The sequence below is a fragment of the Mauremys mutica genome, chromosome 13 (assembly GCF_020497125.1).
Source record: "Mauremys mutica isolate MM-2020 ecotype Southern chromosome 13, ASM2049712v1, whole genome shotgun sequence".
NCBI lineage: Eukaryota > Metazoa > Chordata > Testudines > Geoemydidae > Mauremys > Mauremys mutica.
In genome coordinates, this window is record NC_059084.1 from 19,926,716 (window position 1) to 19,948,507 (window position 21,792).

The 21,792-nt window shown below is 47.9% G+C and overlaps 1 protein-coding gene across 2 annotated transcripts; it reads right to left on the reverse strand.

The window, feature by feature from the left end:
* Positions 1–6,184: 6,184 nt before the first annotated feature.
* LOC123348553 (neuritin-like) lies at positions 6,185–19,031 on the reverse strand. 2 transcript variants are annotated; one of them, XM_044986063.1, is made up of 3 exons: positions 18,836–19,031; positions 15,604–15,751; positions 6,185–7,361 (listed from the first exon to the last, which is right to left on the reverse strand). In XM_044986063.1, the coding sequence occupies exons 1-3, from the start codon at positions 18,876–18,878 to the stop codon at positions 7,136–7,138; spliced, it is 417 nt and encodes a 138-aa protein (XP_044841998.1). In that variant the 5' UTR covers positions 18,879–19,031; the 3' UTR covers positions 6,185–7,135. The 2 variants fall into 2 exon arrangements, 1 of the variants encoding a protein (XP_044841998.1); XR_006573211.1 differs by lacking the exons at positions 15,604–15,751; positions 18,836–19,031 and adding an exon at positions 14,065–14,280 and having other exon boundaries at positions 7,286–7,361.
* Positions 19,032–21,792: the final 2,761 nt, after the last annotated feature.

Consider the following 21,792-nt stretch of genomic DNA (forward strand, 5'->3'; position numbering starts at 1 on the left):
GATTATTTTGTTGTGTTAATTTCAAAGCTAAATTGCAACTGTTCATCTCATATGCTCGTATATAGTGTTTTAATCCGGGGTAAAATATTTGTTTGAAACTCAGCTGAGGTATTACGGAGGAGAGAGAATCTCTTTGTACTGTCAGTGAACAGAATGCTGCTGTTTTCATGAGCAGAGCACAATGGCATTCTGAGGGCTGCTGTCTCTTGATTTTCATCTGTCCTTTTTGAGTGGGGACATTGTGAGACTTGAGCCTATCCTATTGGACCTTTGATTGAGTGCTGTCTGGAGAACACAAACTGTTTCAGTTTAAGCACAATTCTGCTAATCTGTATTTTTCTCCTCACTACTTTGGGGGCATAGGGAGGGGAAGCATTTGTACAATGACAGAGTCCTAGTTCCCTCAGAGTTCAGTTGCTCCCTCCTGCTCCAGTAAAGTCAGAATCTTCTTCTGTTGGCATCACAAGCCTTTCCAAATAACTCCATTCTGATTTAGGAAACCAAGAATCTGTTTCCATTAAATGACCCTAGGAAAGAAAGGAGGAAGGGAATATGCAAAACAATTGTGGCACAGCAGTCTTTCCCTAGGGAATAGTTTAGGCAGTTTTTTCCTAAATAGACCAAAGGCCTTTAGAAGGCCTTTTCCTGCTGTTTACAGTGCAACACTGCGGTAGCCAACCAGCCTTAATCCCCCTTGTCCTGTTTTGTCTAGGCCAAAATTCTACTCCTTCCAGATCTGTTTAGGGATGCGTCTGTTCCTTTACACATGTTCAATCTAGCCAAGGCTAGCCAAAAAGTCAAAAGGTAATAACAAAATGTTTAAGTACATCAGAAGCAGGAAGCCTGCTGAACAACCAGTGGGGCCCCTGGACGATTGAGATACAAAAGGAGCGCTTAAAGATGATAAAGTCATTGCGGAGAAAATAAATGGATTCTTTGCTTCAGGCTTCACAGCTGAGGATGTTAGGGAGATTTCCAAACCTGAGTCTGCTTTTGTAGGTGACAAATCTGAGGAATTGTCACAGATTGAGGTGTCACTAGAGGAGATTTTGGAATTAATTGATAAACTTAACAGTAACAAGCCAGATGGCATTCACCCAAGAGTTCTGAAAGAACTCAGATGTGAAGTTGCGGAACTATAAACTATGGTTTGTAACCTGTCCTTTAAATCGGCTTCTGTACTCAATGACTGGAAGATGGTTAATGTAACGCCAATATTTTAAAAGGGCTCTAGAGGTGATCCCGGCAATTACAGACCAGTAAGTCTAACATCAGTACCGGGCAAATTAGTTGAAACAATAGTCAAGAATAAAATTCAGACACATAGAAGAACATAAATTGTTGGGTAAAAGTCAACATGGTTTCTTTAAAGGGAAATAGTGTCTTATTAATCTATTAGAGTTCTTTGAAGGGGTCAACAAACATGTGGAAAAGGGGGATCCAGTGGACATAGTGGACTGCTCAAGATAGTTAAGACCAAAGCAGACTGTGAAGAACTTCAAAAAGATCTCACAAAACTAAGTGATTGGGCAACAAAATGGCAAATGAAATTTAATGTGGATAAATGTAAAGTAATGCACATTGGAAGAAGAAATCCCAACTATACACACAATATGATGGGGGCTAATTTAGCTACAGTGAATCAGGGAAAAGATCTTTAGAGTCCTCATGGATATTTCTGTGAAGACGTCCACACAGTGTGCAGCAGTGGTCAAAAAAGCAAACAGGATGTTAGGAATCATTAAAAAGGGGATAGAAAATAAGACGAAGAGTATCTTATTGCCCTTGTATAAATCCATGGTATGCCCACATCTTGAATACTGCATACAGATGTGGTCTCCTCATCTCAAAAAATATATACTGGCATTAGAAAAGGTTCAGAGAAGGGCAACTAAAATGATTAGGGGGTTGGAACGGGTCCCATATGAGGAGAGATTAAAGAGGCTAGGTATTTTCAGCTTGGAAAAGAGGAGACTAAGGGGGGATATGATAGAGGTATATAAAATCATGAGTGATGAAGAGAAAGTAAATAAGGAAAAGTTATTTACTTGTTCCCATAATACAAGAACTAGGGGCCACCACATGAAATTAATGGGCATGAGGTTTAAAACAAACAAAAGGAAGTTCTTCTTCACACAGCTCACAGTCAACTGTGCCTGAGGAGGTTGTGAAGGCTAGGACTATAACAGCGTTTAAAAGAGAACTGGTTAAATTCATGGAGGTTAAGTCCGTTAATCGATATTAGCCAGGAGGGGTAAGGAAGGGTGTCCCTAGCCTCTGTTTGTCAGAGGGTGGAGATGGATGACAGGAGAGAGGTCACTTGATCATTGCCTGTTGTGATCACTCCCTCTGGGGCACCTGACATTGGCCACTGTTGGTAGACAGGATACTGGGCTAGATGGACCTTTGGTCTGACCCAATATGGCCATTCTTATGTAATCCTGGGTGTGAATTACCATTTCTTCCAGGAGGTGGCACTGTTTCCTCTCCTAAAAAGGAAGGTAAGTGCCCAGATGCAGATTGGAACAGACAGTGCTGTAGCCTTGGGTTGTCAAACTTTTTAGTGTAGATAACATATGTAGAGAGATTATTTCCCAGCCACCTGCCTTCTCATTCACAGTAGGATGAATTTCCCTGCTATACCTTCCAGATGTGATGACATCATAATACTGTGCTTTCTTACAGGGAAAACTAATATCAGGACAATATGTAATAGCAAAAATATATCTCCTATTGCAGTTTAGCAGCTGAAAATAAGAAATGCTAGCACTGTGACCACTTGGTCTGAAGACCACCAGCAACTGCTGAACAGACCACACTTTGGGAACCTTTGCTGTAGCCTTATTAAACACCATCACTGTGGGCTCAACTGACCTGGCATATCTTCAGAACAATTCTAATCCCATTTGCAGGGGTTTCAGGGCTGAAGCATGTAACCAGAAAGATCTGTTACAATTTCTTCCAGTGTACATTATCCCATACAGTTTGTGAAGAGCCTGCTGCATATATGTGATCCCAACTTCAGCAGTAATCTCATGAAACCATAGCTATTAGTTTATTCATCCTAGATCTGAACTATCTTTCCACTTTTGCAATATTGGTAATTTGGGATATTCCACATCCAAGTGAGCCTCTAGATGAAAGGCTGTTTGTGATATTCAACCTTAATGTCTCCTTTCTGTCAGTACTAGTGTGAGGGAAGGCTGAGTCCCATATGCAGAAAGAACTGCAGGGTCTTGTAGGTTTGATCAGTGGGTCAGTAACACGCTGCCAGGAGTGACTTCACAGTGGGTCTCAATCACATTTTTAAGGGTGGATCTTCTTGAGGAAAATATCAGAGCCTCCTTGATTAGAGTTGGATACAAGGTAGAAGCAATGGAGGGCTGTAGTAGTCCCACTCATTAAAGAGGAAAGAGCTTCTGGCTACTGATACATATTTGTGAGACCACCTGATTTAAGTGTTACTGTTATGTTTCCCTTTCTTCTTCTTATTTGGAAACAGAACCACTTATCTCTCAATGGACTAGACCAGCGATTCTCAAATTGTGGGTTGGGACTCCAAAGTGGGTCAGGACCCCATTTTAATGGATTACCAGGGCCAGCGTTAGACTTGCTGCGGCCCAGAACTAAAGCTGAAGCCTGGGCCCCAGAAGCCAAAACTCGAGGGCTTCAGCCCGGGGCAGTGGGGCTTGGGCTCTGCCTTCCTCTCCCCGAGTGGGGGTGGGGGGGGTGCATCATGTAGTAAGTTTTGTTGTCAGAAGGGAGTTGCAGTGCAATTATGTTTGAGAACCGCTGGACTCTAGACCTGCTGCATTGGCATGAAATGCTGTAATGTGGGATTTGAAATATGTTTGTTGACAGGTCTGGATTCTTTGTCTCTGAGGACTTGAATTTATACCATATGTCAGTGCCTTTTGTAGGAAAATTCAGTGCCTACCTGTCCTTGGTTGAAGGGGGGCAGAGTCTTTTTAAACCAAAAATTGAGTTGGAAACGCTGAGACCCTCCACTCCCACGTCATAAAGCCTAATTTTCACTTGCACATAGTTGGTGAATTCTCAGCAGTTCTTTGGCTTTGGAACTTTTACAGTTCTACACCAGAGCAATGGCAGATGGTCTATTTCTTAATGAACCTTTTATTTAGTACATTGGAGCTGAGGGGTTTTGCTCCCAGGGAGATTTTCTCCAACATCTGTGCCCTTTCTGGGAATTGCAGTAGTGTCAGCAAACTGGATATTTTCATCCAGGGTCTGTAAGGTTTGGCAGGAAGTAGGCTTTGCAGAGAGTACTAATCATTAAGACATCATTCTGTCTTCTAGAACTGTTTGAAAGCTTGAAAGTTTAACAAAGGGGAAGATACCGATCTGTTAAAGCAGCTAAGAAGAGAAAGCCTGTTAAGGCATTAGATAATTGTCTACTCTAAACCATACTATTGCTTCCTTTAAAGCAGAATTAAATAAGTGTGGCCACAAAGCAGTCTCTGCCTTGGCCGTTGGCGGTGTCCAGCTACTCCAGCTTTCCTCCACAGGAGAATGTGTAGGGAACGGGCAGGGACACTGATAGTGGGGAGAGGAGAGAATGGAATGAAGCCACAGCATATACTGCATTTTGTATCAGAGCAGAAAGTAGAACCAAGCTGAATATGGAGTTGAGACTAGTTAAATCTAATTCCTACAATGCTCTTTGTTAACCGCTTCAGCTACCAGCTACCATTGTGCCCAATGCCAGAGATGTTTGTCTCCCTGAAATCCATATGCCACCCTTAAGAGAGTGCTATTAATGTCTTCCTCATCAGCAAAATCTCTGAATACACCATCTGGAAGTGGAGTTTAATACCTGCTGCTCCTCCCCTGAGCTGTTTCAGATTTCTTGGGAACTGCCACTTCATTAATGTTGTAGAAGACTCCCTCCTTGCTGACAATGAGAGCAGGGTTGCTTAGCAGTGCTGTGGAGAGCAGGGGGGTAAATAGGAACTAGGGCAGCAGGCAGAGTGCAAGAAGTTACACAGGAAGGAACTTGACTTGTCAAGGGTGGCACTAATGGACCTCGTGTTTGCAGTGTCAGCGGAAAGACCAAAAGATGTTCCTTGCTGAAGGAGAAGCTTGCGTATGTGCCTGTAATATACTTGGCTAAATCCCAAGGGCTACCAGTGCCTCACTTACTGGCCCACTCAAGTCATTGTTCACACTCTAAAGCATGTTCCCAGATTTGCAAGTGTTGTTAGAACCTTTATACCTATTGTTTCTGATTCATACATGCTGGTTTGAACCAATCTGTGGATGTGAGAGAGATGAACAGTGAACACAGGCTCCTCGTTTGGGATAACTAACAATTTCTTCCCTACTGTGGTAATGGGAATCCTCAGAGCTGTGCAACTCATCCATACTGTATGATGCTAGATGCTGCTTCCCTCTATTCAAAATGGAGTGAGTGCCCTGCTCAATGGCCATGAGTGTCATAATAAAAGTATATACAATTTATGCTAGAGAGAAAGTAGAGCAGGAACTTCTGTTCTCCCTGTCTCATAACATAAAAACAAGGGGACCTTTAATACCATTAAATGATGGAAAATTAAAAACTGATCAAAGGAAAGATGTTTTCACCCAGCGCATAATTAAACTGTGGAACTCGTTGCCACAGGAAGTTGATGAGACCAAGTAAATCACAAGATTCAGAAAAAGATTGGAGTAATATCAATGACAAGAGCATCCCGAGTTGCTATACTTAAAGCTAACAAACACTTTGGAAAGGATATAAAATTATATACTCAGGCCTTAAACCAATCTCCAACTATTAGGGATCAGGATGAGACCTTCAATGGGCACAGATTATCCCACATCTGCTACTGCAGATTTCTTGTACCTTCCTCTGGAGCCTGTCAAGGGATAGGTTACCGCACTAGATGGACCTTGGGTCTGATCCATTCTGGAAATTCCTGTTCTCTTTGAAGTGCTGTAATAGGTGTGAAAGAGCATACCTGCATCGATGCAGATTATTGTTTTAGACCCCCTTGCATGCCCAGGTAAGCCTCTAGGGCCCAGGAGATAGTTCTTAGTGCCCTGGAATTGAAAGGGCACAGTTAAGTCACTGCTTTCAACTGCCAAATAATACAATTGAGTTTTGCAACATATCCTGAAATCACTTGCAAGGGTCTCTTGGTATTGCAAATATATTTAATGGCAGTGTTGAAGCCGTGACATGAACAACTGTCTGGGCTGCACAGGAAGAGACAGGGAGTGACTGTGCTATAGACCAAGAAAGCAGGACAAATTATTTCCAATTTGACAGGTGTAGGTTATACAACAGACATTTGATATTTTTGAATTACACAATCAGTCACAGTGCTGCTCATAGGTGTCTCCTGGGATACTTTTGCTTTAAAAGAGCTATTAGAAATCTTTATTTTGCCACTAGCCCAACTCTTCCCCTTTCCCCATTATGTTTTTCTCTCTTGTTTCCTTATGAAAGGGATTTACACACAACACAAGAGTCACTCAGGTAGCCAGGTGCATCTCACAAGAAACAGACCTGTCCGAGATTGTTCTGCAAGGGGAGGCTTCACCATCCCCAAAGGGGAGGATTCTACTAGCAACATGACAAGGAATCCTTCCTGCCTTTGACAGGTTCAGTATATTCTCCCTGCACTTCAAAAACACCACCAGTAATTGCTTCCTCCCGCCCATCACCACTGAAAAAAAGTGGAGCATTTGTCTGGCAGAAACAGGCAGCTGAATAAACAGATTTGCTTCCAGTGACTATAGATAGAAAAGAGTGCAAAGGAACCTAGTGTTTAGCACTAATCCTGAATTTCTCCTCAGTCCTTTGACCCTCAGGCTACAGCCTCCAGCACTCTGTGCCATCAGTCGGAGCTGTAGGTGCGCTTGCAGCTGGACAATGTCACGTTAAAGCAAGTGCTGAGTTTATGATTAATCATGTAAGTTACTTAGAGACAGTGCAACCAAGGAGATGCTGCCGAGCTCTTCTGAGCCTCATAGACCTGGAATAATAAAATCAAGTGTTCATCCAGCACCATACACAGTATTTCTCAAAGGTTTGGAAATACAACATTTTTGATCATAACTACACTTATGACACTGATAATACCTCTTCATTCCAATACTTTCAGAGCTGCTCCATTTACAAATTAAGCCAAGTGACCATCAGAGAGATGCTTAAAACAACAAAATTTGAAACATTTGTCAAGCTGAAGCTCTGGGAGCTGTTGGGACTGCAGAGATCAAACAAGCTGCCTTGGAATTTGATTTTTCTAGATTCCTTTTTCAAAGTCTCCCAGATACTTGCTGCCTCCTTCTGGCATTCCCAAAGAGCAGTCATGGCGCACATGTGAAATTCATCCCAATACCTGTAGCCGAGGGAAGAATGGAGTCTGTTAGTTCATGTAAAATGCTATAGAGCAGAAAGATCCAAGAAAAAACCTTTCTCCCCACTGGAAACTCTCAATTCAATTGGCCCCAACATTTACATTTGGTGCACTTATTTGGCACATGATGGCTATGTAGTCAGCATTGCATAATGCCTCAAGATAGAGAGTCTTAGGCCTGGTCTACATTGGGGGGGGGGGTCAAACTAAGGTACGCAACTTCAGCTACGCGAATAGTGTAGCTGAAGTAGAACTACCTTAGTTCGAGTTACTTACCCGTCCTCACAGCGCGGGATCGACGTCCGCGGCTCCCCCGTCAACTCCGCCACCGCCGTTCGTGGTGGTGGAGTTCCGGAGTCAACGGGAGCATGTTCGGAGTTCGATATATCGCATCTAGATGAGACGCGATATATCGAACTCCGAGAATTCGATTGCTACCCACCGATCCGGCGGGTAGTGAAGACGTACCCTTAGTCCTGAATTGCTTACAGTTTAAGGCCCCAATCCTGCAATGAGCTCCTTCCGTGAGAACTCCTATACCTCCTTGAGTTCAGCTGGGTTCTGCTCAGGCTTATGGCTCTACCTGCACTGAGAGGATGGCAAGATCAGAGCCTTAAAGAGAGGCAGAAGCCAGATGCCCTTGGAAATCTAAGGGAGACTGACCCAGTTGTGGTTTTTGTTAGTGGAATCATAGGGTTAGAAGGGACCGCAAGGGTCATCTAGTCCAACCCCCTGCCAAAATGCAGGATTTGTTGGGTTTGAACCACCCAAGACAGATGGTTACCCAGTCTTCTTTTGAAAACCTCCAATGAAGGAGCTCTTCCACAACCTCCTTAGGCAGTCTGTTCCATTGTCCTACTGTTCTTATTGGAAGTTTAGTTTTCTACCTCCCTGCTCTGGCATCATTAATCCCCCTTTGTGGGTCTCACAGAGTTCATTTGCTAAAAACGAAACCCCCAAACTCGTTGAAGTGTTTCTATAATTTTTTTGAAAGCCAATTAAATCCATTGTTTTTCATAAACTGATGTCCTCCTTCAGTGCTTGGAATTTCAACTCTGAGTCCCTGAAAGTGAAACAGATTAAGAGCAAATGTTTGACTGACTTCATTGCTCTTCTTTGTCCAAGCTGAATGATGGGCTTGGGCACAACGTAATCACAGACTGGGGATAATGACACTCGCTCTTGAAAACGATGTCAGTTTTGTAATCCAGTGTCTATACAGAATGAAGGAAGAGTCTATATTATTTTTTTATGTGCCTCGGTTTATTTGCTTGCTATCATGCCTGAGTGGAAGGAGTTAAATCAAAGGAGGCTGTTAATGAGGTGCAAGGTGAGGGGAAGAAACAGGAAATGAAACAATGACAAAAATAAGATATGCCAGAGAGAATACCAATGGTCCTGGATAAAACTATGGAGAATTTGGAGAATGCCTCTGCCAGGCTCCAACTAGAGGAACAAGGTTTATTTTTCCTATGCCTGAACCTAGAATCAAAGGAGATTCTAAAGCCTTAAAACCCTGGCCTAGGGAGGAAGGAGGGGTGAGCAGGCATTAGTGGCTGGGGAGGAATCTCTGACAGGGAGAGACTGAGGATGTTCAGGGGCTGTCTGTGGCTTCCAGCGCTGGAGCAGGGAGGTCTGGGCTGAGTGAAACTTACCCAACACTGGCAAGGAAAGAAGGAAGGTTAGTTAAGACCCATATGGGCCTTTTGTTGTTTTACCCCTTCTCTCTGCATACTGTGTGTCTTTGGTGAATGCATAATGCTGTTTCTGAGTCACTTTAATTGGCTGCTGTTACGGCCTCTGGAGGAAAAGGGTTTACAGGGCCCTGATACAGCTGGCATGTCAACACAGTTGGGAAACAGGGGCTCCCACCGAGAGATCCAGCCCAAGAGTGGTTGGACTGTGGGGTTCCACCCTTGGAGAGAGGTGCAGGAAGCCAAGTCTGTCATCTGAAGGATGCCCTCAAGAGGAACTGAAAGGGGTCCGAAGTGCATCCTGTCCTGTAAGTGTGACAGTGTCATTTGTAGATAGGGTTGCCAACTGTCTAATCGCACAAACCCAAACACCCTTGCCCCACCCCCTGCCCTGCCCATAGGCCCCACCCGTCACACCCCTTCTGTGAGGCCCCACCCCCTCTCACTCCAGCTCCCCTCCCTCTGTCACTCACTCTCCCCCACCCTCACTCACTTTCACCAGGCTGGGGCAGGGGGGTGGGGTGCGGGCTCTGGACGGGGGAGTGGGGCCGAGAGGTTTGGGTGTAGGAGGGGGCTCCGGGCTGAGCCTGGGGCAGGGGGTTGGGGTGTGGGAGGGAGTTTCGGTGCAGGAGGGGGCTCAGGGCTGGGCCAGGGCATTGGGGTTTGGGAGGGGGTGAGGGGTGCAGGCTCTGGCCAGCTGGCACTTACCTCGGGTGGCTCCTGGAAGTGGTGGCATGTCTGGCAGCAGCTCCTAGATTCAGGGGCGGCTCTGCATGGCACGCGCTGCCCCTGCCTGCAGGCACCATCCCCGCAGTTCCCATTGCCCGCAGTTCCCCGTTCATGGCCAATGGGAGCAGCAGAGCTGGTGCTCGAGGCAGGGGCAGCATGCAGAGATCCCCTGGCCGCACCTCCGCCTAGGAGTCGCTGCCGGACATGCTGGTCGCTTCTGGGAGTGGCACGGAGCCAGGGCAGGTAGGGAGCCTGCCTTAGCCCCGCTGTGCCACTGGACTTTTAGCAGTCTAAAATCTCCCAGATTGGCTTCAGTAGCCTCTGGGAGATCAAGCCTGATTCTGTGAGACTCCCGGCCAAACCTGGAGGGTTGGCAACCCTATTTGTAGAAGAGGTGAAGAGAATTTTTCATAACACATGGGGCCCAATTCTCAGTTATTCTTTATGCCTCTTGGACAACATAAAGGAGTAGGGGAATGCCCCCCTGAGAAAACCCTCTGTGCAGAGAGCCTCCCTGGCCAGCACAGTGGATCTATACTGCCCTGCACTAGGTCACTGAAGGTAAATAGGTACATCTGCAGTCTCTTGAGCTATTAGACTGACGGTGAATTCTCCTCTGTCACCTTACTAGGTTTGCTGGCCATATTCTTCATGGAGGGACACATCTAGATGTCCCATCTCAATCTGGGAGATTGAGCAGACCATCTGGCTGGCACCCCAAGCATGGGAAGACATCTTTTTACTTTTGTCCAAATCTTCCTTTCCTGGAGATGACACTATTTCTTCTTGAAGTATGGACATTAGTGCTTTTCTTTTTTAATAGGATTTATGTCAGAACACCAGCTGCATAGGGTTCATTAAATAGAGCCAGTGTGGCAGAATAAATGTCCTGAGATCATAATGAGAAACATTGGTGCCAACCGAGGTAAGGTCTTGTGTTCATTAGGGAGCTACACTCAGGACCCTGCAGCAGCTGAACCGGGAAACACAGCTTGGTCAGGTCGGGGTTAAAAATGATCTCTCTCTTCAGGCAAAAGATTAAGTGGGGCAGAGGAGAGAGAATGTCAACTTTTAGTGGTGGTTCTACTTTCAGCTGGATGATCACAATTCCCACAATGCTTCACTCTTCACAGCCTCCATCTGTTCAGCCAGACAGGCTATGATCAAATGACTTGTCAGTGTTGGACTCTGGGGAAATACTGCACACGCAGAACTGAACAACAAATGCTGCTGATTTCATACTAGACTGCCTTTCAAGGCATCAATTATTCTGATCTCCATATCTGTCACTGACCTGTGTATCTCACTCCTGGAGAGAACATGGCACAGGAGGGACTTGAGAAAACCACCCTACGTTAGCTGAATTGTAGATGGCATAGGGAGAGTTAAGGGTTAAAGGCCAATAACTGCCCAAGATATTTCTTGGCAGGAAAGGGGATTGTTACTTTTCTCCTTCAATCACAATAGCCCCGGTTGTCTTGCAGGGTTGGCCATTCACCAGGACCTACACAAGGACTCCTGCTAGCATGGTCAGGATTCCGGGGCTGCGTAGCACCATCTGCAGTTCCAGTGTTTTACTAATTTTCTGTATTTGTTTTCAGCTACTCTAGTGCCCTGTAGCTTCCTGGAAAATCAGGCTTTATTGCAATTGGAGCAGAAATCAATTGTTTCTTTAGAAATGAAACAAACAAACTTTGTTTTTTAAAAACACTGAAAAGCAGTTTAGTAAAGCTGACAAATACATTGTTCTCATCCACAAAAAGGGCAGTGGTATGATATGCTGTTGTGTGCTCCCAGGAAGAGGTACATGCTACGATTCACAGTATGATACACGGACTCCTCTGAAAGCCCCTTTAAAGGAACCTGGCCATTTTCTACCGCTAGCGAAGATGCCATTTGTCTTCCATTCCCAATTCAAACCAGAATCTCTGCCCAGCATTATCAGTCCAGGAGGCTTTTCATTCCAACCCCCTTCTAATCTTGCTGAAAGTTCTAATTTGTACATGGGATTTGCCGTTAATTTTTTTTTTAAATGGAAAATGTACAACATTTTCTATTATCAAAATTAAATAGTTTGTTTAATGCCAGGCGGCCCCAACACAAAACATTTTGGTTTGTTGAAATAAATTGAAACATTTCATTGTGGGTCAGTTTGACCTTAACCTGTGTCTGTTGGAGTTGCCGTGGTACCTCATGGGAGTTGCAGTTCAGGTGCTTCACATCCCTTTTCTTCTCTATGGGCTGGGCTCCCTGGCTCGACAAGATCTCCTATGATTAAGGCTGCGTGTCTGTCACAGAGGTCATGGAAGTCATGGATTCAGTGACTTTCTGTGATGTCTGCAGCAGCTGATGCTGGCTCATGGACTGCCTGGCTGGTCAGCCCCTGGGCCAGCAGCAGCAGTTTGGGTATGTGGGAGGGGGGTCCGAGCTGGGGCAGGGGATTGAGGTGTGGGGCATTGCTTACCTGGAGGGGGTCCTGGCTCCCACCAGCATGTCACTAATTCCTAGGCCAAGGGGCCAGGGGCTCCGCACGCTGCCCATGCCCACAGGCACCGCCCCCGAAGCGCTCATTGGCTGCAATTCCCAGCCAATGGGAGCTGCACAGCCGGCATTGTGGTGGAAACAGCATATGGAGCCCCCCTAGGAGCTGCAAGGACATACGCAGCCAGGTAGGGAGCCTGCGAGCCCTGCCAATCCTCGCCCACCTCCCCGCACCAGCCGGGGTCCTGGACACCCCCCTGACCCAGCATGCGCAGCACCCCTGGGATGCCCCCCCCAGAGCACCATGGCCTCCCAGCCCAAGATTTAGTTCGGGGTATATAGTAAAAGTCATAAGTCACGGGCTGTGAATTTTTGTTTACTGCCCATGACCTGTCCATGACTTTTACTAAAAATACCTGTGACTAAAATGTAGCCTCACCTATGATGCACCAGTTCAGGACAAAAGCAAGTGTGAAATATTGGAATTTTCCATGGCATGGCAATTCTGATTTGTGACCAGCTTTACTAGCTTGAGCCTGATGTTTCTCCTCTTTACAGCTGGTCTACATTAGAAAAGATGCACTGGTTCAATTAGATTAACTAGACTGATTGTAAATCAAAGTGGTACAAACTTCCAATGGTGAGTGTGTGTCTACATTAAAGCTCTGCACTAGTTTAAGTACACTAATTTAAAATTGATCTAGCTAAACCGGTGCAGCGCTACTAATGTGGGAAATGTGTGAATTTCAGATTTGGTTCACACTACAGACCTGGGAAAGTTCATGTGTGCAATGGTGATGGGGAAGATCCACCAGAAAACAGGAGCACTTAGGTCAGGTTTACATTACAGCATACACCTGGGAGTGGGGGCAGGGTTATGTCACACCTGGTAGCTGGGTCAGGTTATATTATTGTGTACAGCTGGGGATGGAGGAAGGGTTACTCCAAAGATCCCCATGGAAAACAGAAAGGCAGCTTTTCCTCCAGGGCACCTACTCTCTGGAACTCCAGTCTGTCCTCTGAACCAACCTAGTAAGGTAACAGAGTTTAACAAAGGTCTTTCCTCCTTTCTAATCCATTGGGAGGCCCAATGTTAGATTTCAGGACATTCCTATGAAGTGGTTAAAGCCAATAGAAACAGGCACGCACAGCTCTCACTGACCAGCTGAAGAGGATGGGTTTTGTGGGGGAGCACTACTCACTCAATCCAGGGAGAACTCCCCTCTACTTTTAGCCTAGGGGAAGCTCTGTTCACCCCCACTCTATCCCCTGCACAGCCTCCCCACTTACTTCCACCTCCTGTTCCCTGTTTCTATGTCCTTTGTTACCTTGGTTATAAGGCAGCAGCCCTATCCCAGAAAAAGACCTTGCTGACACAACTGAATTCACTAAACAGAGACCCCACCCCCTATGAAGCTGGAGATATACATAAATAATCAGCTCCTGGATTGCATTACGTCCTTTAGAGCTAGCTTAAATGATCCGTAACCCCGTGCTGAGTTGCCTGGTGGCCTTGGCAATATCACCTCCCTACTCTGTGCTTCAGGTACAGCTTCTGTAAACTGGGGATAGTGACTCTTCTCTGCATGGGGGACTGGAGTGGGGTGTAAAGCTAAAGGGACAGGGTTTGGAAAGCACTCAGATCCCTGGGTGGAAGGTGACAGGAAGAAGAAAGAAGCAATCTGTACCCCTTTCTAAGCAATGCTCCCCTTTGCTCCACACAACAATACAATAGTGAGGTTGACTTCTGTCCACCTGGGACAAATGGATCCTGCACTCACTGTCAGGGATCCTGCAGAGTGCTGGCAGGAATTTCCACGGGTGCTGGAATTCTGTTGTGTTCTCCTTCCAACCGCTTGGGCTGGTGGGCTCAGCTCAGTCCTGGTAGCTTTCTTCCCTGGCAAATGGTTGCCTGTTGCATCTCATTCCTGTTCCCATGCAGGGCTAGGAATTCATTTCCGTTTTCAGCAGCCCCATCAATCCCACCGCTTGTCTCTTTCACTAACCCCTAACCCTGAGGTGTAAGAGAAATGCCTTCATTTGGATTCTGCCTGTCATTTCCACCCCTCCCCCTTCCCTTTGATTCCTCATTAGTTCAGATGCTCTTACTCCTCTAATCTTCTCAGCTCTCCTCCTTGGGCTCGAAGGTTTACACCTCCCCAGTGCATCTGTCTTTCCCTTGATTGCTTTCTGCATCTCCTTATTCCCCCCCCCCCTTGGCCTTTTCACTCCTGTGGATTCATTGCTGGGGATGCTCAGAACCCTCAGCCATCTTCATTTATCTCTGCCAGCTTTTCATTTCCTCCCCGTGTCTCCCTTCCCTCACTTGCTTTAGCTCATGCCCTTTTAATCAGACCTTTCCCTGAACACGCTCTGTGCTGAACTCCAGCAGCTTTACTATTTTACCCCCTTCCTTGCTTTCCCCTTGGTCCTGATTAGGTTATCACCCCTGGTAGCTGAATGGATCCTCCACTTTTGAACTCGGCTGTGAAGCTCACCTGCTCACTGAGGGGCCTGAAATTAATGGACTTTCACCAGGAATGAACTGGGCCCTGACCCTGCAGCAAGGACTGAGTTCCGCTTGCTTTTAGGCTGCTGACACCTGATTAAATGCAGTTTGCAATCTGGCTCCAACTGCTATTGTGTGCTTAGTCCTTGGCAGGGTCTAGCCTGGCAGGGTTTTCTTGACACCTTTCTTGCTATGGGTAAGAGAATGTGTCTTCTGCAGCCCTAAAGGCTAGAGCCATGCTTAGCGGGGGAGTTATCTCCATCTCCACCTACACTAGCTGGGTGCAAGGGTCATCTTCTCCACCGATCTCCTGAGGACAGGAAAGAGTCATTATCAGGGACTGGCAAACAGTAGCCTCTGTCCCAGCTCCTGCCTGAGGTGGGAAGCAGGAAGGTGAGGAAAGCCTGGCTTATATTTGAAAGAAATCTATTTTTGTCAGAGAAAGCAGCCAGAGGCAGGTGGGAGGCTGAGTGGAAGAGGAGGTTAGAGCATGGTATCCCAGAGGGGATTACCTAAATCCTCAGGAACCCTATGCTGTCACTAAAAATGCACAATAATAATACCCCAAACTACTCCGCATGGGTTGCATCCTCAGCTTTGATTGTGAGTCCTTGGAGAGTTTGCTGACTCCCTGCTCTGCAAGCTCTGTGGTGCACTACTGTCTTAGCCTGCATGAGACTGTGTGTGAGAGGGTGTGTCTGCCTGGGGGTGTGTGTTCTGCATCTCAGGAGGTTGGGGTGAGCATGGCAGTGTGCGCATTTGCCATGTGTTTGTAGGGAAGAAGGGCCAGAGCTGGGGGGTTGCTACTCACCCGCAAACAGTGTGCAGCCCCTGCACCTCATCCCTGTTGTCCTCCTCGTAGCTGGCCATGTTTTCCCCCAGTTTTAAGACGCAGTCAGAGAAGCCTTGGTAAATGTTTTCACATTTAGTTTCTGAAGCCAGTGACCTGACCAAATACCCTATAAACCAAAAAGGGGGTTTATGTAACAGTGTAGCAACCCAGCTCTGAGTCAGCCCAGTACGGTCACCTCCCATAGGTTTCCCCACAACTTCTAGCATGGGCTGTGGGAAAAGATCCCATGTTCTCTGAAGGGCTACATACATGTAAACGCCTGCATAAACCGGAGGGCAAACTGGGTGAGCTCATGGCAGCTATTTCATGGGTTCTACCAGCTTGTGCTTCACAGTCTCAGCTTAAAACGAGCCTCTCGAGCCCTCATCACTGGAAAGAAACTTGTGTCAACACATGAACCAAGTGTAACCAATGCAGTGACATGTGCCCGGGTTTGCAAGCAGCCTGCAATAATAGCTCTGAAAAGGGGAACTGCTCATATTCATTGTGATGGGACTTTAGCAGTGAAGCCTAACGATGATGATTTAAATAGCAATGTTGTTAACTCTTTCTCTCTTTTTTCTTCAGCAGTGAATCATATTAGGAAGCTTGGCATAAGCTACACAGCAACCTGTCATTTTAGTGCTTTAGGTGGGCAGGGCTTGGTTTGTGGGAAGAGCTAGGGAGATTACCCTCCCCTACACAGCCACCAGGGCCGGCTCCAGACCCCAGCGCGGCAAGCACGCGCGTGGGGCGGCCCTTTCCCGGGGGGGCGGCAGGCTGGGCCGGCGGACCTGCCGCAGTCATGCCTGCGGGAGGTCCACCGGAGCCCCGGGACGACCGGACCTGCCGCAGGCATGACTGCGGAGGGGGCGCTCGTCCCGCGGCTCCAGTGGACCTCCCGCAGGCATGACTGCGGATGGTTCGCTGGTCCCGCGGCTCAGCTGGACCTCCCGCAGGCATGCCTGCGGCAGCTCAAGCGGAGCCGCCGGACCTGCGAACCGTCCGCAGCTGCGGGAGGTCCAGCCGAGCCGCGCGACCAGCGGACCCTCCGCAGTCATGCCCGCGGGAGGTCCGCTGCTCCCGCGGCTCCGGGGCGCCTCCCGCGCATGACTGCTTGGGGCGGCCAAAAAGGTAGAGCCGCCCCTGACAGCCACCGTTCCATCCGTGGAATAAATATGAAAAAAAGGGAATCATTAATATTCTCTGTTCTACTGGGAAGGGGAGAAATGCACTTTAGCCCTTAGTAAACAGGGTTTCTTCTTAAAAATCAGTGGACTCAGTGATGACACAAAGTGGGGACCTGTTCCTATTCCAGCCCTCAATGAATCCCATTCTGCCCAAAGAGGAAATAGCAAGAAGAATGGCTAAGAATTCAAATCTGCACTGCCCCTTTTTTTGATCCCTTTGGGATGGTTCCCAAGCCCTCTGTGCCCAGGATTTCAGGAGGAAGATTTCTCGTGGATGACTACTGAGATAAAGTTTGCAGATGACACAAAAACTGGGGCTGTGGTAAATAATAAAGAGGACAGGTCACTAATACAAAACAATCTAGATCGCTTGGTAAAATGGGCACAAGCAACCACTATGCATGTGAATATCGCTAAATGTAAATGTGTTCATCTAGGAGCAAAGAATGTAGGTCATACTTACAGGATAAAGGACTCTATCCTGGGAAGTCGGGGCTGAAAAATATTTGGGGGGCTGTGGTGAATAACCAGCTGTACGTGAGCTCCCAGGGTGATGCTGTGGTGAAAAGGACTAATGCAATCCTTGGATGCATGAGAGTACAGAGTTATTTTACCATTGTTTCTGGCACTGGTGTGACTGCTGCTGGAACACGAAGTCTAGGTCTGGGGTCTGCAATTCAAGATGGATGTTGATAAATTGGAGAGGGTTCAGAGAAGAGCCAGGAGCATGATTAAGGGATCAGAAAACCTGCCTTATAGTGGCAGACTCTCAAGGAGCTCAATCTGTTAGTTTAAAAAGAGAAGATTAAAGGGTGACTTGCTTAGTCTGGAAGTACTGATATGAGGACCAAATATTTAATAATGGGCTCTTCAGTCTAGCAGAGAAAGGTCTAACAGGATCCAATGGCTGGAAGTTGTAGCTAGACCAATTCAGACAGGAAATAAGGCACACTTTTAACAGTGAGAGTAACTAACCATTGGAACCATTTACCAAGGTATGCCTGTGCTGCATTCTTCATCCCTGACCATTTTTTTCATTGATTGGATGTTTTCCTAAAAGCTCTGCTCTGGGAACTACTTAGGGGAAGTTCTCTGGTCTGTGCTATACAGGAGGTCAGATGATGGAATCAATTCTGAAGCACTTGGAGGAGAGGAAAGTGATCAGGAACAGGCAGCATGGATTCACCAAGGGCAAGTCATGCCTGACTAACCTAATTGCCTTCTATGAAAAGATAACTGGCTCTGTGGATGAGGGGAAAGCAGTGGCTGTGTTATTCTTTGACTGTAGCAAAGCTTTTGATACCGTCTCCCATGGTATTCTTGCTGGCAAGTTAAAGAAGTATGGGCTGGATGAATGGACTATAAGGTGGATAGAAAGCTGGCTAGATCATCAGGCTCAACGGGTAGTGATCAATGGCTCCATGTCTAGTTGGCAGCCGGTATCAAGAAAGTGCCCCAAGGGTCGGTGCCGGGGCCGGTTTTGTTCAATATCGTCATTAATGATCTGGAGGATGGAAACTGCACCCTCAGCGAGTTTGCAGATGACACTAAACTGTCAGCCACTGCCACCCAGGGGAGGTTCCCGCCCACTCTGCCCCCTGCCCAGGATGGGCTCGGGGTTGAGCTGGGAAGGGCCATCGGCTGCCCCCGGAGCTTGAGCCCGTCACACCAAGGGATGAGCTCGGGAAAGCTGCAGCCAGAGGCTGCCTGGGTCTGGGTCCCGGATGTAACTCGCGGTGCCCGCTGCGGGCCACACGCCCCCCCCCCCCACCGACCCCCTCCCAGGCGCAAGCCGAGAGCAAACCCGCCCCCGAGGGCAGCCTGCAGGCTCCGGGCTCGTAGCGCCGCGGCAGCCCCGCAGCTCAGCGCCAGGGGGCGCCACCGCCGGCTGCGCTGGGGTGACCCCGCCGGGGCGGTGCTGCTCCCCAGCGGGACTCTGCCCTGTTGCTGAGGGGCCGGTCCCTGCCTGGCTCCCCCGAGTCTCCTGCGGGACCGGAGCGCCCGCGCTGCCCGTTCCTTACCCAGCGTGAGGAGCAGCAGCGCCGTGCCCAGCCTCTGGCCCATCGCCTCCTCCTCGGGCGGCTCCGCTCCTCAGGGGCTCCGGCGCGGCTCCGTGCCCGGGATCGGCAGCAGCTCCCCGCTGCAAGGGGAGCTCATGGTCCTGGCAACTCCGCGATCGCTCTTCCCGCTTCCCCGCGCAGCGCCCGGCTCCAGCTGCCTCTCAAGCCCTTTGCATTCCCCGGGGGTTCTCCCCCTGGCCGCTCGGTCCCTGCTGTGTGATGCCCCCGGCCCCCAGGGCAGCTTCCAGGGGGTTGGGGAGTCCCCTTAATACCTAGTCATGGGAAGCCCCCTTCCCTGGTCCTCAGAGCTGGGCGGCTCAGGCAGCTGGAGAGTTCAGCTCCTTCCCCATCCCCTTCTCCTCCCCCAGCTCCCTGCCCCTCCCATAGCCCCGCCATCCCCACACCTGTCTCCGGGTGGAGAGGAATAGCCAGAGCCCGTGTGAGCGCTGAGCTCAAGGGATGGGAGCGGGGGGAGGAAATACTGGGGGGTATTAATAGTCTCATGCACATACACCCCCCAAAATCGATCCCGAGTGGAACTGGCTTGTTGCAGGTTCTGTAGGAGAGGGACTTCGCATCAGAAGACCCTGGGAAGTGCATTAGCAGGTGGATTAGTTCCCAGCCTTGGGCGTTCTGAACAACCCTCCCCAGATTGATGTGGCCCCTCCTGGCGCCTCCAGCTGGTGGCACGTTGGGCTCTGGCTTCCAGAGGAAGGGCAGCAAGAAACTTCTCTAAAGAGCAGCACCGGGAGCCAGCTAAGAATGGTCCAGAGGAGAGACTCAGGAGAAATGTATTGAATATAGGGGTCTTCTGTGGTCAGGCTGCTTGGCACTCAGGTACACACCCTTACAAACCTGGTGTAAGGTGTATCCTGGTGTACAAACGCCTAGTGGCACACAGAAACACCCCCCATGTACACACACGCTCACACTCCCTTACAAACATACGGATCCCATCTCACTTACACACACATCCCATGTACACACACACTCACACTCCCTTACAAACATACGGATCCCATCTCACTTACACACACATCCTATTTACACACGCTCACACTCCCTTACAAACATACAGATCCCATCACACGCACACCCCCTCCCAAACACACGCATGCCCACGCACACAAACACTCAGTCACCCACACCCATCCTGCTTCTCCCTCCCATGCACCCTCCCCCTCGTGTTCACAGGTGGGCACATGAGGCTTCATGCAGACTGTGGAAGGAATTTTTCTAGTCACCAACTGTTCTATGAAAGGAGAAGAGGGGCTCCCTGTAAACGTGCAAAACCACTTCTGTCCTCCTTCAAATCCTTCCTTAAAACTCTCATTTGCCCTGATGCCTACAACATATTTGACAACAGTTAGGCTGCTGGTGTGCTGAGACCACTGCCTGCCATGCTGACCAATATTGTAGGTCTCATTGTTTGTACTGCCCTGTCTGTCTGTATCCACCTGACGGCTCTCATTTCAGGCTTGTGTTGTAAGCTCCTTGGGGCAGGGACTTTTTGTACTGTGCTTGTACAGCTCCAAGCACAATGGGATTCTGGCTCACGTTTGCGGCGCCTAGGTTGTACTGCAATCCAAATAAATAGTAACAGTAATAATTGTGAACTGAAGAAATCGGAACACTCAGCAGCAGCAGGGAACTGCCATGTGACATTCTCAGTTAAGTATACAGGGCAGCAAAGCCAGAGGTAGGGAAGGGAGCTAAAGGGAGCAGCAGCGACTGAAGCATGGAGATGGCAAGGGGTATAGGAGACTTATGACACGATCCAAAGGGAGTCGACTGACTTCAACACACTTCAGGTCAGACCCTAATAGAAAAACCATCCTGGCTGATAACCTGATCTGGAATTACAAATGAACACAAGGAATCAAACTCCAAACACACTGTGTGACCCAGCCTGTGCAGGCGATGCCCACTCCAACCTCACACAAAGTCTTGTCTTTTTACCTTAGGCTTGGCCACTCTTGGGTGACTTACCACACCAACTGAATTGAATTGCAATGTAAAATCCTAGTGCCACCTGCTGGCCTCTTCTCATACGTTTAATGGGGAAAGGGATTAGAAAGTTGAGGAAATTCAAGTGCCCTTTTTCTATGGAGATTGTTGCCGTTTTAAAAGCCTCTGCAAATGTTTATGTAAAACAAAACAAATGGCAGTGGGTCTGCACTCATAAGCAACCTGCAGTAACAAACCTCTGCCTTGATGCCAGTAGCATGGGCTAGGCAGCTGTGACCACTGTTTATCATGCTGACTAGTATTGTTGCATTGTTTCCTTGGGCTCACTCTGTTTATCACATCCACCTGTTGTCTCTTGTTTAGGTTCTAAACTCTTTGGGCAGGGACCACCTCTTTGTTCTTTGTTTGTACTGTGCCTACCACAGTGAGGCCCTGATCCATGGCTGGGTCCCCCTGGAGTTACCTCAATACAAACAAACACATCAATAATAATTAATAATAAACCAGTGTGTGCAGGTCAGCCCTTATAAGCAGCCCTACAATAACAAAATGTTTATGTATTTATTTGTTTTATACACACATAATCATTCATAATGAATTCATAATTCTCAATGATCTTTCAGGGTCCAGGTGATTTTTTTCCTGGAGGTCCCAATCCTGCAAACACTTATGCACATGCTTAACGTTATGCACTGTAAGTAGTTCCATTAACTTAATTGAAGTAAATAAGGTTAAGCACATGTGTAAGTCTTTGCAGGATCAAGGCTGTAGATGTTATCACAGAAATAAATCTGCCCATAGTTGTTTCCATCACTCTAACCTGTGTGTGCTGGGGGATTATACACCATTTTGCATAGCTAGGGCCTGATTCTGCATCTGCTCTTGCTTACATTAGGCTCCATTGATGTGAGGGTCACTTTTCATTTACACTGGTGGTAATGAGGGCAAAA

What these genes read in the sequence shown, in the direction of transcription:
- LOC123348553 (XM_044986063.1), bottom strand. Translation starts at nt 18,878, where the DNA reads ATGGGCCAGAGGCTGGGCACGGCGCTGCTGCTCCTCACGCTGG. An exon ending in GCTGCTGCTCCTCACGCTGG is followed by an intron (nt 15,752 to 18,835) that starts GTAAGGAACGGG and finishes TTTGGTTTATAG; the next exon opens with GGTATTTGGTCAGGTCACTG. An exon ending in GGGCTGCACACTGTTTGCGG is followed by an intron (nt 7,362 to 15,603) that starts GTGAGTAGCAAC and finishes CCTCGGCTACAG; the next exon opens with GTATTGGGATGAATTTCACA.